The 16792-nt window shown below is 42.7% G+C and overlaps 1 protein-coding gene across 2 annotated transcripts in view; it reads right to left on the bottom strand.

The window, feature by feature from the left end:
- TIAM2 (TIAM Rac1 associated GEF 2) overlaps positions 1-14584 on the bottom strand; it is a 92386-nt gene extending 77802 nt beyond the window's left edge. For both annotated transcript variants that reach the window (XM_063329364.1, XM_063329365.1), the window contains exons 1-4: positions 14471-14584; positions 12199-13401; positions 5902-6337; positions 640-812 (exon numbers count right to left, since the gene is read on the bottom strand). In XM_063329364.1, the coding sequence (XP_063185434.1) occupies positions 640-812; positions 5902-6337; positions 12199-13395 (1806 nt within the window). In that variant the 5' untranslated portion in view covers positions 13396-13401; positions 14471-14584. The remainder of the gene's footprint in view (positions 1-639; positions 813-5901; positions 6338-12198; positions 13402-14470) is intronic.
- Between the last annotated feature and the right edge of the window lie 2208 nt (positions 14585-16792).

Below are 16792 nucleotides of genomic sequence, written 5' to 3'. Positions count from 1 at the left end.
AGAGGCGTTTGCTTACTTAAAAAATGTCAAGTTAGTGGAGAGAGGACAGCAAGGTAAAGAGAATACATCTGCACAAAGTGTCTCCGGAGATATTTACAAGTGTGCCTATGAATCAACGTGTTTCTATGCAGGCAGTTCCACACAATACCGTTCTTTGTTAACATTTCCAGTGGCGCAGTTAAGCAGCCAAGATCTTTGGATTATTTTTTAGCCTTCTTTTTTGAACATCTTGCTCAAGCAAACTCTCTTTGAGGCTAGCGGATTCAGGGTTGAGCACACCATTCCATAAGGGTGGAATGATAATAGATGTGAAAAAAAAATTGATAATAAAGATGATTTTCTAGAAACTTGTAACAATCAGGTACCAAAAGTGTCTTGTGTATTTTTCACCTTTGTTCTTTTTATTTCTGAATCTTAACTGACTGAGCCAACTGGTGTAATATCATATACCCGAAGTCAAATCATACACTTAAATCAATATTATAATAGTATAGTGTAATAATGTAATTATGCTATTATTTTTAAGTCAAAGGCACAAGCATGATCTGTGTGTGTGTATGATGATATACATACATGTGCATACTCACAAACACATCCTAAAACAGAAACAACCACAAAGTTATGTATGCATACTGTTACCTGAAATAGGTAGACATCTCCAAAAGAATTGCTGAGACAGAACACGTTTTCTTTCTTGGGATGTTCTGGAACAGACTGAACTATACTGTCTTCTGCAAACAGGGCGTATCGAGGCAAACTGCTCTGCTCCATCGAGTTCCTTCCATAGGTCTCATAAAACAGCAGAGTACAACCTTTGCAGTTCAGAGGGGAAAAAAAAAACGTAAGGAGAAAGTAAGTTCTGGATCTCCCATTTGAGTTCTCTGATATTAATGCATTTGTGAATTAAGACACCCTTCAGTGACGGGGAACATCAGTTCTGCCCCTCCATTTTAAAATGGGGAAAAAAGAAAGATCTTCTAAACTAGAAAATAGGCAAAGTTAACGATGAATTTGCCAATGAAAAGTTGGAACAGACATTTAATAGGGATACAACAAACATCCACGGACTTAAAACATAAAACAGGATACATCAATATGAAAGCGTTCAAGGTCAGACTGGATGTGGTTTGAGTAACCTGATTTAGTGAAAGATATCCCTGCCCATGGCAGGGGTGTTGGACTAGATATCTTTAAGAGTCCCTTCCAACCCAAACCGTTCTGTGATTCTATGAATAAACTCAGCCTATTAAAATTTTAAAGCATGTAGAAGAGATTAATTCCTGCTTAGTTAAATCGGCTTTTGAGTTTCTTTATTAAATTGAACCAACTCTCTCGTAACAGCCACCCAATAAACCTTTGTATTTGTTGAAAAGATGGCAGAAACTTTTGTCTTCAAACAACACGCTTAGTGAATAAACTTCTCAATTTTAAAGCGGATTTCCTTAAATCTACCTGCAAATTGGAGACTAATGCAATACTGAATAATTTCACACAGTTTAAAGGGGCCGAGTTTGAGCATGTTCAGTCTTGTAAACAGCGTAACATCTAAGGTACAAAACTTGCATCCAGAAAACAAACTTCATCCTTGACAATGACAATCCTGAGTGTAACAAGAGGAATTACTTCTGGAGGACAGCAGAGGAGACTTGAACCCAATCCCCAGCAGTATGACTACATTTCCATGTTTCCTTTGGCAGGCTCAGGAAGGGCCTGTCCCCTCCATCCCCACCAGCCTTTCATTCCTGCCCCACGTTTCAATCCACTGTCCTCTGACATGCACTGATTTACCTATTCAAGGGGTCACAGACTGAACTGCATTACTAAAATAACCTACTTATAAACTAGATTTCTCAAGCATTTCTTAGGCTAGCTGTGCATTCGGAGAAAAGAAATAAACCTACCTCACTTTCACACCTGGGAAAGAGCAGTTTAATAACAGAGGGTTTGGTGCTTTTTTTAAATTTGGAAGACAAAATAACGGCTGAATGTTTAACCTGGAAGAACTAAGACCAGATATGATAAATACATTTTGAAAACTGAGGCTAACCTAAGCAGTTAAGAAAAATCTGAGGCTGATGGTGGACTCTCCAGCAAGGCTATCCTTCTCCAAAAGATATGCTCGAACCCATTCAGGAATTAATTTAGAGAAGACCTACAGCTGCATTAGATAGCAAGTCAGACTAAATGATCACAGTGGTCCCTTAGGGCCTAGTAATCCATGAATACATTACTGCTGTAAATCCTATGCATATTCAGTAGAGGACTTGAAATTCAGCCAATACAATGATGGAGTTTGTTACGGCTACAGCATTGTCATCTCTCTAGCACGCTTTTTGTTGTTGTTTTTCCTTCAAATCAAAGAGGCACCACAACACAGGACAACACCAAAACTGAGGTTTGGGGTTGACTTGATGATTTTCAGGCTGTTGGTGTTTCTCTGTGTGACACACTGTGTGTACGTATGCACATGCAAATACACCTAGGAAGTGCCTATCAAGGGGACATAGCAAAACCTGCAAGACAGAAATGTTTCCCCTATGGATGCTTTTAAAATAGGTAAAAATAGAGTTCAACCTCTATTTTAGTAATACTCTAACATTTACATGTAACGCTTTATTAAAAATCCCACACACATCATCCAAAGTCATGTAAATTCAAGGGGAGCTTCCTCAAAGATCAAATATGAAATCAGTACCAAATTCAAGGGTTTTTGTATTCTTCTGTCTGATAAGGGGGAAAGCTGGGCCCACTAGAGTTTATGGGACACGTTTGCTGTGAAAAGTTATGAGGTGGAATACACTGGTCCTCATAAAGCCCAAATCTAAAATGTATGAAAAGTGAGTTCCATCAGATGGATTTCATCACATTCTCCAGTGCCGATGAATGTACAGCAGTTACAAGAATAACGAAAATATGTATCAGAGGTTACTGACCAATAAATAAAAATGCATCTACTTGAGTGCACCTCTTCCTACTACTGTCTAGAGTGTCTGGCAGAATATTTAGGGTAAGAGCAAATCCGATAGAGTTGGTCCTATCCTTTTCCCTTAGCAGCCCTCACTTGATCTTTGTTATGACACAGAAACACTTGGGGATCTCTGCAGCTGGAAAAGGAGGATATGGTTTTTTTGGTTTGGGTTTTTTTGGGGTTGTTTTTTTTGGTTTTTGTTTTTTTGTTGTTGTTGTTGTTTTTGGTTTTGTTTTTAAACACTCCGCATATCAGGTGTGGCTCTTCTGTCGTTCCAACATAATAGGGCAAACTAACCCATCAGAACCAAGTCCCCTCCTCCATTCAGCAGCAGCAGGACCCTACAACCACTTCCACTTCTGCATTTTAGCAAAGTGCAAATTAAGTTCTATTTTAAACTCCCATATTTCCCCTACGTGTTATCAAAAAGGTAGCTAAAGATATGTTGATTTCTATCCTGACAGCTTATATGTACATAAAAATGAAGGGCATGCCTGTGTGTTCAGGTGTATGGCACCCCAGGTATATCTTTGGGTCAAGCCAAGTGATCCCTGGAAGCAGCTAGTTTCATAAACTCCGACAGACCCACTGGGACTGATTATCGGTCAAGTATTTTAATCAAAACTTGAACTGAAGGGGGAGGGCAATGGGAAAGCAGATTCCCTCGTTAAAATAAACTTATGAGACAGGACAGATGGAAAAGAGAGTTCCTCTTGTTAAAGGGTTACTATTCAAGCTCAGGTCTTGGTGGCCTTGAAAGTAGAGCAGAGGCCTCAGGACATGTATACTTTGAAGTCTGGCAGGTAACCAGACGGCTATAAGCCTTCTGCATATTTATAATTAAACACTTCTCAACAGAGTGCAAAGAAACATGCTGTTCTCCATTTGCATATGTGGCTATTTTAAGTCATATTTTAAAATATCTTGGCTATTTAAACTTCAAGAACAAATTAAATACAGATTTATTCAAAACCCTGTATAAGGAGAACCAAAGCAAGTGCCTTGATCTTGATATAGCATATTATGAAAACAGAACTATGCCTTGATATCCAGACAGGCAAGTTTATTTTGGCATCAGAAGTCTCTACAGGACAATAAAGGTACGAGATCAAGGAAATGAGGAATGTATATTTAAAACAGCTAACAAAGCGGAAGAGATTCTGCCCCATGAATGCAACCGTATCACCCATCCAAAGTAAGAAGTGTTGTATCTAATATCTCTTATAATGTCAGAAATTAATACAGCTTTTTACAATGAATTTTATTATTTCTTTTTTATAGCTGGAGAAATTCAGGTAGCAAGAAGGGACATGACTTTTTCAAGGTCACCAATAAGCCAATTTTATAGCAAAGAACCAAACATGAAGCACCGAAATTCCTTTCCCTTCACTCTCCCAGAAATGCACAAACTACTAGTATACAATGTACTTCAGTTTAGAGTTTTGATGGGATTGTTTAGAAACTACTTGAATTTTAGAAGAGCCAGATCAAACTCGTATTCATACTCCATAATGCAAACACACAAAATAAGAGGGTGGCGTTCAGATATTTTTTTTTCCCCTTTGTATACACTTCTTCTAAGCATGAATCATGCTATCTGATGATGAGGATAAGTGATTTAAACTGTTAAGACTGCCTACATTTTGATCCCTTGATAACAGGTCTCTGAATTATTAGGCAGAATTGCTACATTCTTGTGAGTTTGCCTCTTTTAAATCAGCACTATCAAGGAGAGCATTCCCAGCACTTGCTGTTTGCTGTTCATTTTTCTTCAGGTCTACACCCATGCAGAATTTTGAAAAGGGCAACCTGTGGGAAAGTTGTTATTTTCTCTCCTCCAGTCCCAGCTTTGCTAGGAAATTATTAAGTTTGATCATTTCCTTACTCATTAACTTAGCATTATATTTACTGAGAGGCAAATCCTTTGGATGAAATTCAAAGAAGAAAAAAAAAAAGGCTACGAACTCACTCATTAAATTCCTCTTCCTCCTCACGATAAATGTTATTTTCCTTCTCACTCACACTTCCTGACACCCGTACACTTCTTGTGGCACACCTACCTGCTCAGCTACTCTGAGCTGTCACCGCGCGGCGCTGAGCACAGCAGTCCCACCACAGCCCACTGGCAGCAGCCCCTTTTAAGTGGATTGCCTTCCCACGGGGCTGTTTCCCAGCAGGAGCAGTGGGGGGAGATGGGAAGGTGGGCATGCCGAAGGCTAGAAGGGGTTGGTATGGTGGGGAGTGGGCAAGGTGAAAGACCATCCAGGGAAAGGAGGGAGACTGGTGAGCCCTGGAAGCGGTCCATGGCAGCTAAGCCTTGGGTACCTCGGGGCCACTGCTTCGGCTTCCTCTGCCCTGAATCGCACACTTTTTCAAGCACATGGGAGTTCACCTCTTCATTATGCTGCCACCTGAAGCACTGGAAATGAACTGAACATTTTTACATTAACTTACCCTAACTTTAAGTAAAGCTCATAGAAGAGCCCAAGGAACTGTGTGCCTGTGACAGTGAATTGGGCACCAGGGACTTCTCCTAATCCTTAAATTTTTACTCCCCCCTGAGATAGAGGTGTAACTTCTGCATTTTTCTCAGTTTTGATTCAATTTGGTCTTTGACTTCCAACAACCAAAAGCATCTTCTAAAACCCCAATTCTGCGTGAGTACAGAAACTGGGAAGTCAGACGAAACAACTCCCGCTATGGTGTGAACTGCAAGGTTGCACGTGCAGTACCAAAGACACGATCACCACCTCGATTCAGTGGGCTGCTTAGGCACGTGCCCCGCTTCAGGGTGTGGATAGACCCTGTGAAGTTAGGCACGAATTTCTGATCCCCCTAAACCTGCTAACAGAAACCAGCATGTGTGAAAAGTTGCTGAGACGCAATGAAAGCAACTGCTGCCGCCAAGCCGCAGGAGCAACACGGTGGTTTACCTTTGAGAGTGACCCAGTACTGCTTCCACTTCCGCCGCGTGACCAGCTCCAGCTTCTTCTCCTTCTGCAGGGTCACAAGGGGTTTGAAGAACAGCCACCCTGCCTTGCGCACCACTCCTTGCTCTTTCTCATACAACAAATCCAGCTGCTCCAAGGAGCTGAGGGACTCGCCGCTGGAGTCCTCAGTTTCCGACGAGGTCTCGGTGTTTTCCAGATTCGTCCTGCTCATCTCCAGCTCCCGCATGAAGTTTTCATAAATGTTTTGCCTCAGGGCATCGCTGCTGACGGCGTTGGTGGACTCGCTTCTCTGGGACAGGACGTGGCTGGAGCCAGGTGACCACAGCAAAGCAGAGAGCTGCGACGGTGCCAGCGTGTCTGTGGTGAAGTTGTCCATTCTGCTGTCAAAGTATTCACTCCCATCTTTACATTTTGGCTCCTGTGTAAAAAAGGAAATTGCCAGAGATCAGTCACGAGAGCTACGATGAAAATACACACCTCATTTGGCATTTAAATTTGTTTCATGTTTAGCTATGGTCAGTTCGTTCATCAAGGTCCACCTCTTTTCACCAATACATCACAGGCTTTGCCTCGGCAGCCACTGATGCTGTCGGTGCCACCACTCACAGTTTTCTCAGCAGAACCCCATTAAACCCTTACCACTAAGTCTGTCAGCTTTGGTAACTCGGACACCTGCGAGTAATCTCCAAATTCACTAGTAACTGCTGTGGTTCTTACTGGCTGAAACCTGATGGACTCCAGGAGACAACCACATCCTCCAGCTGAAACCCCGGCACCATTGCTTACATGCCTGTTTGAGTACAAGCAGGAACAGTATCACAACAAGTTTCTTTATTATTACAGGGTTTACAATACTTTGGTGACGCTCCATTTGTGCAAGGCAGCTACACCGAGTGTCAGCACAGCTAGGCTGATTTTACCTCCGCTTTCTATTTGTCATGTAAACTGTGCTTAACCGACACAAAAAAGGTCAGAAGTTGAGAATATTTTAAGCTTGTTAGTATTGACCAATAGACAAAAATCTAATCTAACAGAAGATGTGACTTAAAAAAAGAAAGATGTGCTTGCTGAGTGGCACAAATCCAGTGTCCAGACTGCAGAGGTGTGTATTTTCTGACTTGCTGCAAACCTCCCAGGAGCGTGACTATCTTGTCAAGCGCTGACGGGCCTTTCTCCTAATTGCATTGTGCAGCTTCATCCCTTGCATTGAGAGGGCTGGCCAATTTTATTTGAAATGCTCAGGCCTGATGGTATGACTTCAACTTTGCTTTGTGATATGGATGCGAACGTAGGCCCATTTCTTGCCACTGCTTGTCGACGTGGGACCTTGTTGGAAGACTGGGACTTTTCTTTCTTAAGCCTTTCCCAGTAATGTGCTGACTGCTCCCAACTCTCCCAGGCTCCAGTGACAGACAGGGATTTTTGTACTACCCCAGACACAGCTCCTTGGACTAACTTCACTGTGGAGAACCACACCGTCCATCATATGAAGCTATTTATTGTCTTCCCAAATCCAGTGTTGCTGATGCTATTTAAAAGCGACCAAGATTTAAGAACATACAAAAAAAACCAAAAAACAACCTGCTGCCTTTTGCAGTAAAAGTGTGAGGGAAAAGAAGAGATGGCTATAAACAATTCCAGAAGTGAAGCTATTACCCTCAGTAATAATAAAGCTATTATTCTTTCAAGTACAGACTGCGTCTCCAAAAGCACTTATTTGCTCACAGACTTCTGTACACGAATAAAGTAAATAAACCTTGGTCTCCTGCGAGCTGCTCTCACCAGCAGCTTTGAAAGCAACTACTTTTTTGTTCCTTATACTTCTTACTTGATGGTCTTCAAAACTGCAGCGGAAAAGCTGTGCCGTGTTTTGATAGCGTCGCCTTCTCCAGTAGGCAGCCAAGAGCAACAGCGGGAGTGCACGCCCTCCCAAGCATCGCCAGACCAGCCACTTCTCACGCAGCAGGACACTGCTGGTCATGGCCTCGCAAAAGCCAGCTTCAACTGAAACCCACATTCTCTTATGGGTATGCTGAAGTTTGAGTCTGGCTTTTCAGATCACTCCGTCGCCAGATGGTAATGGACGCTCCTGGTAATGGAGCACCTTCCTCAAAAATCTTATTGCAGAGTCATAGCAGCATTCTCCAAGACTAACTCCCTAAACATCAACAGTTTTACTTTTTATATGGTAAAGGGAGGGAAGTCGGGAGGGGGAATAATCACGTATATAATGTGTTTATGCCCACAAAGCGACCGTACAACATGGATCCTACACAATTGACCCGGCCATCTGCCATCTGGTGGGAAACTGGAAGCTTTCTCCACCCTCTTTTTAATTACTGTCACTGTATGTGTGTGCCAAAATCCTGTATTTTAATTGTTTGACTGTTCTCCAGAAACTGCCAGTGTCCTCTAGAAAAGAGTAACATACAGTTTTTTTAAGAATATATATTTCTTTCAGTTCCAAAGCAGTAGTAAGAAAAATAACACAAGACACATACATAAGGTGGTGTCTGCTGTGAAGGGCCACTACTGGAACAACAAGCATTAATGAAAAGTGTGGGATACAACCTGTCCATGAACAGCCATTAACCACATCCTATGTTTTCTCCACACGCACCGAAAGGGTAGAAATGAGGAAGTATCAGAGTAGAGTAAACGGACACCGGATCCAAAAATGAATATATACACTTCACCATGACAACATCACTTGTATTTTATTTTTTTTGAAGAACAGAATTGGGAGTCACGCAGTCTCTGCTGGTCCTCGGGGTGGCTGTCACTGTAGCGGTACCTGGTCACCACTGAAAAGGTCTGACCCAAGCTGCTGCTGGTGGTGGTTTCCCTGACAGGCGACTTTCTGCTCATTTTCCCCACTGTTGCATTTAGCAATGATAAAAAACTACTGCTGTTTCTGCTGAGCTGCATTCAAGAAGATCTCTCAAAGCCTGAGACAGACCCTGCAATAGTTATAGATAATGCAAAAGATAAAGTGGCTAACTAAGATACCAATTAGACAAAGTGACGCATGTAATAATTAGCTGTAAAGAACAGCGCAGGAAACAATGCAGCCTGCTAAATTCATTAGGACCCAAACTGAAAGTAGAATCTAATACCAGTTTTCAAGCCAAATAAAGAGGTTGTCTCAATGTGCTTTTCTTTTAAACTCTCTTTACACCACACTTCAGGGCTCTGGTTTATGAAGTCAGGAAATTTCAGAAATTATTACCATAAAGAGGCTATTTACTTCATTGAAGAACCTATCTGCAGCAGCTGTTTCTGGTGGCTGGATTTTCATTTTATACAGCATTTGCTCATTTTCTCCATGTTATACAGTTGCGCGCTGAGTTTACACCACCACCTTTAGCAACCGTGCGACAAGCCTGCCTAAATTCTGGCACAGGTCTCACACGCATCACACATACCTTGCTGCTCACACATAGTGCGTTGTGTTACAGCTTCTCCCCAGTGCCATTTCAGCAAGGATTAAACTAAATGAGGACATGCCACACTGTAGAGTACTAGGGATGCACTGAGGGAATGCCTTAGGACACCCTCGTGCAACAAAAGCTGGGTCAGGGCACAGAATGGCTGCGAGCCTTGACGTGAGACCATTATTAGAAAGGCAAACTCAATTCCAGGATACATCCGATCAAGTATCAAATCAAGTCAGACATAAGGAAACATCCAAATCACTGGACAGGGCACAGCCAAGGGTTCCTCTGGAATATCCCATATCCAAATCTGTTTATGGATGATTTAAAACAGGTGCAGAGGAATAGTGCCAGAATGAAAAGGAAACAGACTTCCTATCTTAAGACAGGAGATCAAATAGAGTCTGCATAGCCCCACAAAAGCTGGCTGAGAAAAGTTACTATTTCTCCCCTTAAATAAATCACAACAGATTAAATAATAGGGAAGGATAACTAATGCAATGGACAATACTGGCATCAGAACAAACTGGCTGGGACTACATTTACTCTGCAAATTAGCAAGCATCAGAGTAAGAGGGTTTGGAAACAGCCTTCAAGATGGGGAAAAGCCCACCTGATTTTAAGCTGCAATTTGTTCACCAAGGGGATTAAACTCTACTACCTTTCTAGTGGCAAGGGAGTGGCCTCAATATCCCAAACCTGTGCCTCCTGGTCCCGTGCCCCTGTGAAGCAGGAGTCTTGGCTGACTTGTTTCCACTGGGGCAGCCAGAGGGACCCATCCACCCAGCCAGCACCGGCGCTTCAGCATATTTATAGGGAAATATTCCAGCTTTCACCTACGTTCAGCCCAAGTGACTCACAATCAGTTATTAGTAATGCAATGAAGAAGGGACACGTTGTTCAGAGCAAAGCACGAAGGCTACAATCACTGTGATGAACAGTCCTACAAACAGGGACTAACCACCTGACAGATCATAACTGTGCGCGGTACTTCTGCATTTTTAAGCCAACGGACCTGGTGAGAGTATAATCGTTACCAAACTACAACACGGTAACCCCCTAGAAGAGACGGCATGTTACTCAATGCGTGTAAGGAGGAAAGAAGCTGACCAAGTCTCATGAGGAAGGCAAAATCATAAGGCATTTGTTACCCCTCTTTATCCTTCCTGTCGCTGGATACTTGTCTGATAAAAATCTATGACTAACTATTTCCTATGCCTTTTTCTAAGAAATCACCATTTTTGGAGCTAGGGCTGATTTCCTTCTACCAGAATCAGATTCAAGCTCGATGCAATCTCGCCGGCCAAATTTCCTTGCTGTGTCTGAAGTCAGTTCACTGCACAGTGAATTCAAAACAGCTACGAATCGCGCACCACAAATACCATTCTGAAAATGTCATAACTAAGTAATACATGGCAAAGGTCTGGGATGCAGAGATCGTATGTAAAGCCTGGCTGTAAAATCCAGAACGCATACGGATGTTGAAACCGGTGAAGAACCCCGGCACAAGGCGCTGAGGCTCTTCACTGATTCCGTTTTTTCTGCCTTCTCTTCCACAGCTGAGTAAGAAGGTGAAAAGACAGCATCTGATAAAATACATGAGCACCAACTCACAAAAGAAGTGATCCAAATAAACGGCTTTCATTTTCATTTTCCCACTTCTGTAGCCCTTACCTAGGATTTACACTGGCAAACCTTACGCTGACCTCGTTTCTGAGACTAAGAGTCCATCAGAGTTTTACGCTGCAATGACAGATGCCTGTTAAGTGCGATACCTGCCCGAATTTCCAACATGGGAGACAGCCTTTGCTGTGCATGCTACATAAAGCGTGTGTTACGATCTACTGCTCAGCTGTTGCCTAAGTTGCAGAAGTAGGTGTTCCCTTCACTCTTAAGTGGCCAGCACCCCAATCATCCTTCATTTAGGGAACCACAGTGACTGTTCCTGTATGAGAAACACCAGGGAAGATTAAAAAAAAAAAAAAAAATCCAAACCAAAACTAAAAACAGTCTCTGCCCTCCATCTCAGCTTGAGGACTCACATGTAGAAGTTCAGGCACAGTCTGGCATTTAAAGAGCCGGTTCTGGGGCCTACAGCTAGAGATGAGAATTTCATTCCTGACCACAGGCATCCTAAACTCCTATTAATGGGATTAGCCTTAAATTCTTCTAAAGAAATATCCTTTCCCTCCCCTCTTGCACTCCTCCCGTCTCCTTCTTCACACCACCATCTCCCAGCAAGCCAGATGGCGACTCAGGCTTTTCCATCTGGTGGACTAAGCTGACAGGCAGGAAGGAGGAGGGTGCTCCATGTAATGCCTTCAGAGGAGGTGGAGGCAGAACCAGCAGCTCTGGTCGATGCACTACAGCTGATCCCCTTGCTAGAGATGGACCAACAGTGAAACCAAAGTGAGTGGTGAAGCCAATAATACAAATTAGGAATACCTGCGAAGATATTTATAACATCCTTCTTCTACTGCTCTTTCCACAGGTTATATTTTCACAGTTGAAATACAGAGAAGGCTTTAAAACTCCATGTCGCTTTTTAAGTAACACAATGATTTCAAAAGCTAATTCACCAAGAGATTAGGCTCCAGAGATCAGCGTTAGCTAAGAAGGTAAAAAAATAGGAAGGGAAAATTTGCACACACAGATATCTATTTTTTTTTTTTGTTGATATTTCAGACAGCTCCGGGGATGCAATACTTCTCAGAATTCCACAAATTACTAAATGAGATTAGCAAGTAATTATCTTCCAAGAAAGACAAACGTGATGCAATCACTACATTTGTAACAGGAATCTACAAACCAACTTTCAGGCACTTAGGCTGGTGTTTGCACATACCTGGAGCTTCCTTTTCTTCCTTGAGAGACTTCCCGTCCAGTCACTGATGCGTCGCATTCGGTTTTTTAACGTATCCTTCTTGGATGCATCCTCACCGAGGGGCTTTGACTTTCTGCATGGGAGTGTGTACGAGGAGTAATGTGCAGGACTTCCCTGCTCTACCCTGGAGGGAACATCAATGTCTGAGGCAAATGAGACACGGTTGCTTAGGCTGCCGTGAGTGTCAATATACTCATCAGACAGCCTGATCCCAGGTGGAGGAGTGCTTTCCAAATTTGTATCCTTATAGAGATCTCGGAGTGAGGAAAGAGATGAACTTTGGTTGAAGGACTTCTTGTTGTCGCTTGCTGGGAAACTGGCATGAATGCTTGTATCTGGAGTGCTCCTGGTCAAATATGGACCATCCAACTCATTGATGTCCCCAGCATTTCCCCAGAGAGAGTCATACCATGAAGACTCAGAGCTGAGGGAGCTGCCTTTACTAGATCGAAGCCTTGAGTCAGTAGGTGACAGACGATGGCTTGAAGAACAGTCTGCGCTGGAGTTCCTCCTGACATCAAGCAGGTTATTTGGCTTAGATTCCAAGGCAGGCGAATACCTCAGCAATTGGACCGGTCCACTGGATTCCTCAGTTGGTACCTTGCTGTTGCTGCTGTTGTGGAACTCGACCCTCAAGCAACCGTCCAACTTCCCCAGTGTTTTAATGAGAACTTTTGGACTCCTCCTGTCCTCTGATGGGGAGGTTGATGCAAGACTCTCATTCTTGCTGTAGCAATTTAAAATGTGTCCATTGCATTCTCGAGAGGCAGCGTGATGACTTCCAGCTTGAAGGCCAATATAGTGGAAACCATTCTCGGGCAAAAACACCGCATTATTTCCTTGGCAGTAGTCCCCTGAGGCGTTTGTCCTGTGTTTGGCATGGGCATTGCTTTTAGAGACCTTCACCACAGTGTCACCAAGTCTGGATGAATAAGGCTGACTAGTCTTGAAGTGCGAAAGGCAGCTTCTGGCAAGGGACCTCGATTTGTAGTTTGAGCCACTACTGGTATGTCCCCATCCATGCATAGAGCAAGACTTCTCATCTTTAGCATGAATGCTGCGAATTTTCAGAGAGCAAGGCTTCTGCTTGGCACCAGCTGTAGCAGCAGCATGATTTTTCGATCCCTGAAGACTGTACTGGCTTTCCGAATTCCCCATTTTCCACTAAATTAAGAAGAGTTTCATTAGAAACAATGGCTAGAAGACAGAGCAAAAAGTAACAGACCATTTTTACCCTCTACACAGGAAAGTGACTTTTTAAAAAATGGTATGAAACAATTGTTTCAAAAGAAGCCATTAAATAGCCATTTACAACATTAAATTCATATCTGAACTTATTTTAGGGGCAAGCTAGGAAAGCCTATTCTCTGCATGGTTCATTACCCCTCTGTTTTAAAGCTGGAATCTAGCTCCATTGAAATCATGTCAACACCTTTCTCCACCCACACCCTTGGCAACATCCTTTTCTTATAGCTTACAAAATCTCTGGCTCCCAAGAACAATGGCATAATGAAAGGGAGACAGCAAGATAATCATAACTTAGATGTAAAGTGAACTGTACTTTCAGAGAAATCCCTTCTGCCAGGAGACAAGCCCACTGCAGTTTCAGCTTGACTGGTTTCTGTGCAACCAAGTGTTGCCTCAATAAACTGTTCAGCAAAACCCCAACTTTGTGTTTAAATGGAGTCAATCCAGGAGAAAGGAAAAGAAAAAAAAACAAAGCACGCCAGACAACAAAAAAACTTGGTTAGTGAATAGCCTCATCTTCCATTACAGCACAAAACTGCATTATGTTCATTCAGCATGGCGCAGTTCGAATAGTTCACTTAGTAAAATGCTCTTCAGCTTTTTCCTGAATTCACAGTAAATTGCACACACTGGAGCAGTCAAATTGCCCCAGTGAGATGACTGAAGATTTTGGACCTACATAAAGTGTACCCCAAAGTAAAAAAGATCGATCTGTTCTTTTTGTTACTTGGAGTGAATCTCCACTGTTTGCAATTCACAGAAACAACATCGAAGTGCTTTTTCCATCGGCACTATGCTTCTTTGCACGTCGGATCTCAGACTATCACTCTTTGGAGAATTCACTGCAGCCTCATTAAAATTTTGTCAAAATAAGCCATTGTGAAAGCATAATCTTATCTTCTAGAGTTTGTGTATATTTTAACATCCCTACTTCTAGCCCTTAGCACTTTTAGATGACAAGCATAGTATAAACCAAAGAGCAAACCTGTAGGATCACTCTTAAACCCGGGCACGTTTAGCAGTTAGCATGCTCTGCATTGTCTTCGTGGCCAGCTGCTACACTTGCCAAAACCAGGATGGAGTTCCATGCAGCCTTCCTAGAAAACACCAAAAACACAAAAAGGGCTCTCAGTCACACAGAACTCACACTTTACAACAGCTCTAAGCAAAACGAATTAAAAAAAAAAAAAATCAGACAGAAGTTACAAATGGAGGAGAGAGGTCTGGTTAAGGGGATTCCTGGACTTTAGATATACATTTTCATAAACATACTTTAACAACTGACATTGAATTAATACAATTAAGTCACTGTTTGGGTAAGTGTTTTATTTTCTATTTCTGCCCTTCTCCCCTCTCACTGACATGTTAGGGCAAACTTTGAGCCCCCTCCAGTTTTCTTTTTGGAAGACCAATTACAGATGGCAGGACTGTGCAGTGATCCGTTACAACGTGGACCAAACTGATCACAGCAATGTCCCGCAGCATCTGTTTATCCTTCCCCATGCCTGGATTCCAACTACGACCCTTGCAGCGAAAGGCCACTGCACAATTTGCTCCACCAACCACCGAGCAACCTCCCTCTTTAGGTTTGTTCCGATTTTAACTTAATCGGCAAGTAAAACAAGAAAAAGGCAGCACCAAGCACTGCACACACCCAAAGGTAACAAGACCCAAGTTCTTCCTGACCATCTGAACCTAGTGGCTCTTCACTTGGCACACAAAGGCCGCAACTCAAAACAGAAGGACAGGAGCTGAATCTCACAGAACACACCAGCAGTTTAGGGATTGAAACACTCGGTAGAACAGAAGCTGTACAAGATCTTAGGCTCACGTTTTGGAACATATGTTTTAGCTAGAAACCATTCTTAATACACTACCCCCAAGAAATATTCTTTTTGCATAAATTCAGTCACTACTGTTCATAATTTTCAATTTGATGACTACTTGATTTGAACGGAGTTTTCCTCTTTTTGACTCGTCTTGTGGCTCTTTACCATATAAGAACCTTGAAGATATTTAAAGGCAGTCACTGGTAACCTGAGTGTTTTGCTAACCTTAACAAAAAACAAAGGTAAAGGTTGCAAACTAGAACTGAAAACAGTCTCAACAGCAAGCCTCGAAAAAGGTTAGCAAATAAATGACTTAGAAGAGATATATCCTTTTGTATCATGTTAGATGTGTTACTGACCTATAAACACAAATTCATATCACAAAGATCACTGAGAAAACAGATAAGCCACAGAAATTTCATCTTACACTAAAAAAAAATAAAATTCTATTTAACTTGCTTATTCTCTCTAATGATTTGGAAGGCTGCTATTTAGGACACCCTTGCCTTGCAGGTTTGATTTGCCTATGCTGCTAAGTGCACCCATTTATGTAAACAGTTTGAAAACTGTCACATGGATCAAAAAAAAAGACTTTCCATTCAAGGTAAACAGAAGACAACACACAAACTTCCTGAGCTCCAAGCTGCTGAACAAATTGCGAACTCCCAGCACAACTGCCTTCCTCGATCCAGGAGGCACAGACCACAAACAAGCAATGAGTTTATATTCAGAATTCTTCATCTGGGAGCAGAAAGTACATTCAACAAGGGGGCTTTGAAAGGCTTATATCTATTCATAAGGGAACACTGAACCCAATTTGTCTAAAGAAACAGGCAAAAAGACCATCTGGTCTCCATAGTGATTGTGCAATGGTTAGGTAATCCTTTTAACAGAGTAGGTAGCGAGCAAGCTGCTGTCATGAACCTCGGAAGATAGACATTCAATTCGTCAAGGCTCGAGCTGCTGCTGCCAGGGTCCATTGTATGTGTCTGATCCAATACACAGGTCACATAATGGGTGAACGAATAAATTTATCTCAGGGTACAACGTCTACAAAACAGTGTCTCAGTCTGTGCAGGAATCAGTCAGCAGTACAACAGAACAGTCAATAAATCCCATAGAAATGGCCCCGAGGGATTTTTCTCAGCATCCCGACCGTCCAGAAAGCTACGGCAGGCTAAACATTCCCGCACGCTGCGATAACTAACCGGGGCATCTGCGAGGCTGCACAAAGACCCTCGCCCTGAAAATCAGCTGCGATGCCTTTCTCTTGCCTCACACTTGCGTGGAGCGATTTTCTTTCTGCTACTTACGGGGGTGGGGTGGGGAGCGGAGCAAGTCGGCTTGCACCCAAAGGCAGCGTGACAGCGGGGCAGTGGCCGGTCGTGGACAAGCTCTGGCTGCACTCGCTCCAAACGTTCACACATTTTACATTATTTGAACTGTGGAAGCACTGGAAATTACAGTGCAAGGAACAG

This window comes from Chroicocephalus ridibundus, chromosome 3 (genome assembly GCF_963924245.1).
Source record: "Chroicocephalus ridibundus chromosome 3, bChrRid1.1, whole genome shotgun sequence".
NCBI classification, from domain to species: Eukaryota; Metazoa; Chordata; class Aves; order Charadriiformes; family Laridae; genus Chroicocephalus; species Chroicocephalus ridibundus.
This window is presented reverse-complemented; position numbering and strand designations above follow the sequence as displayed.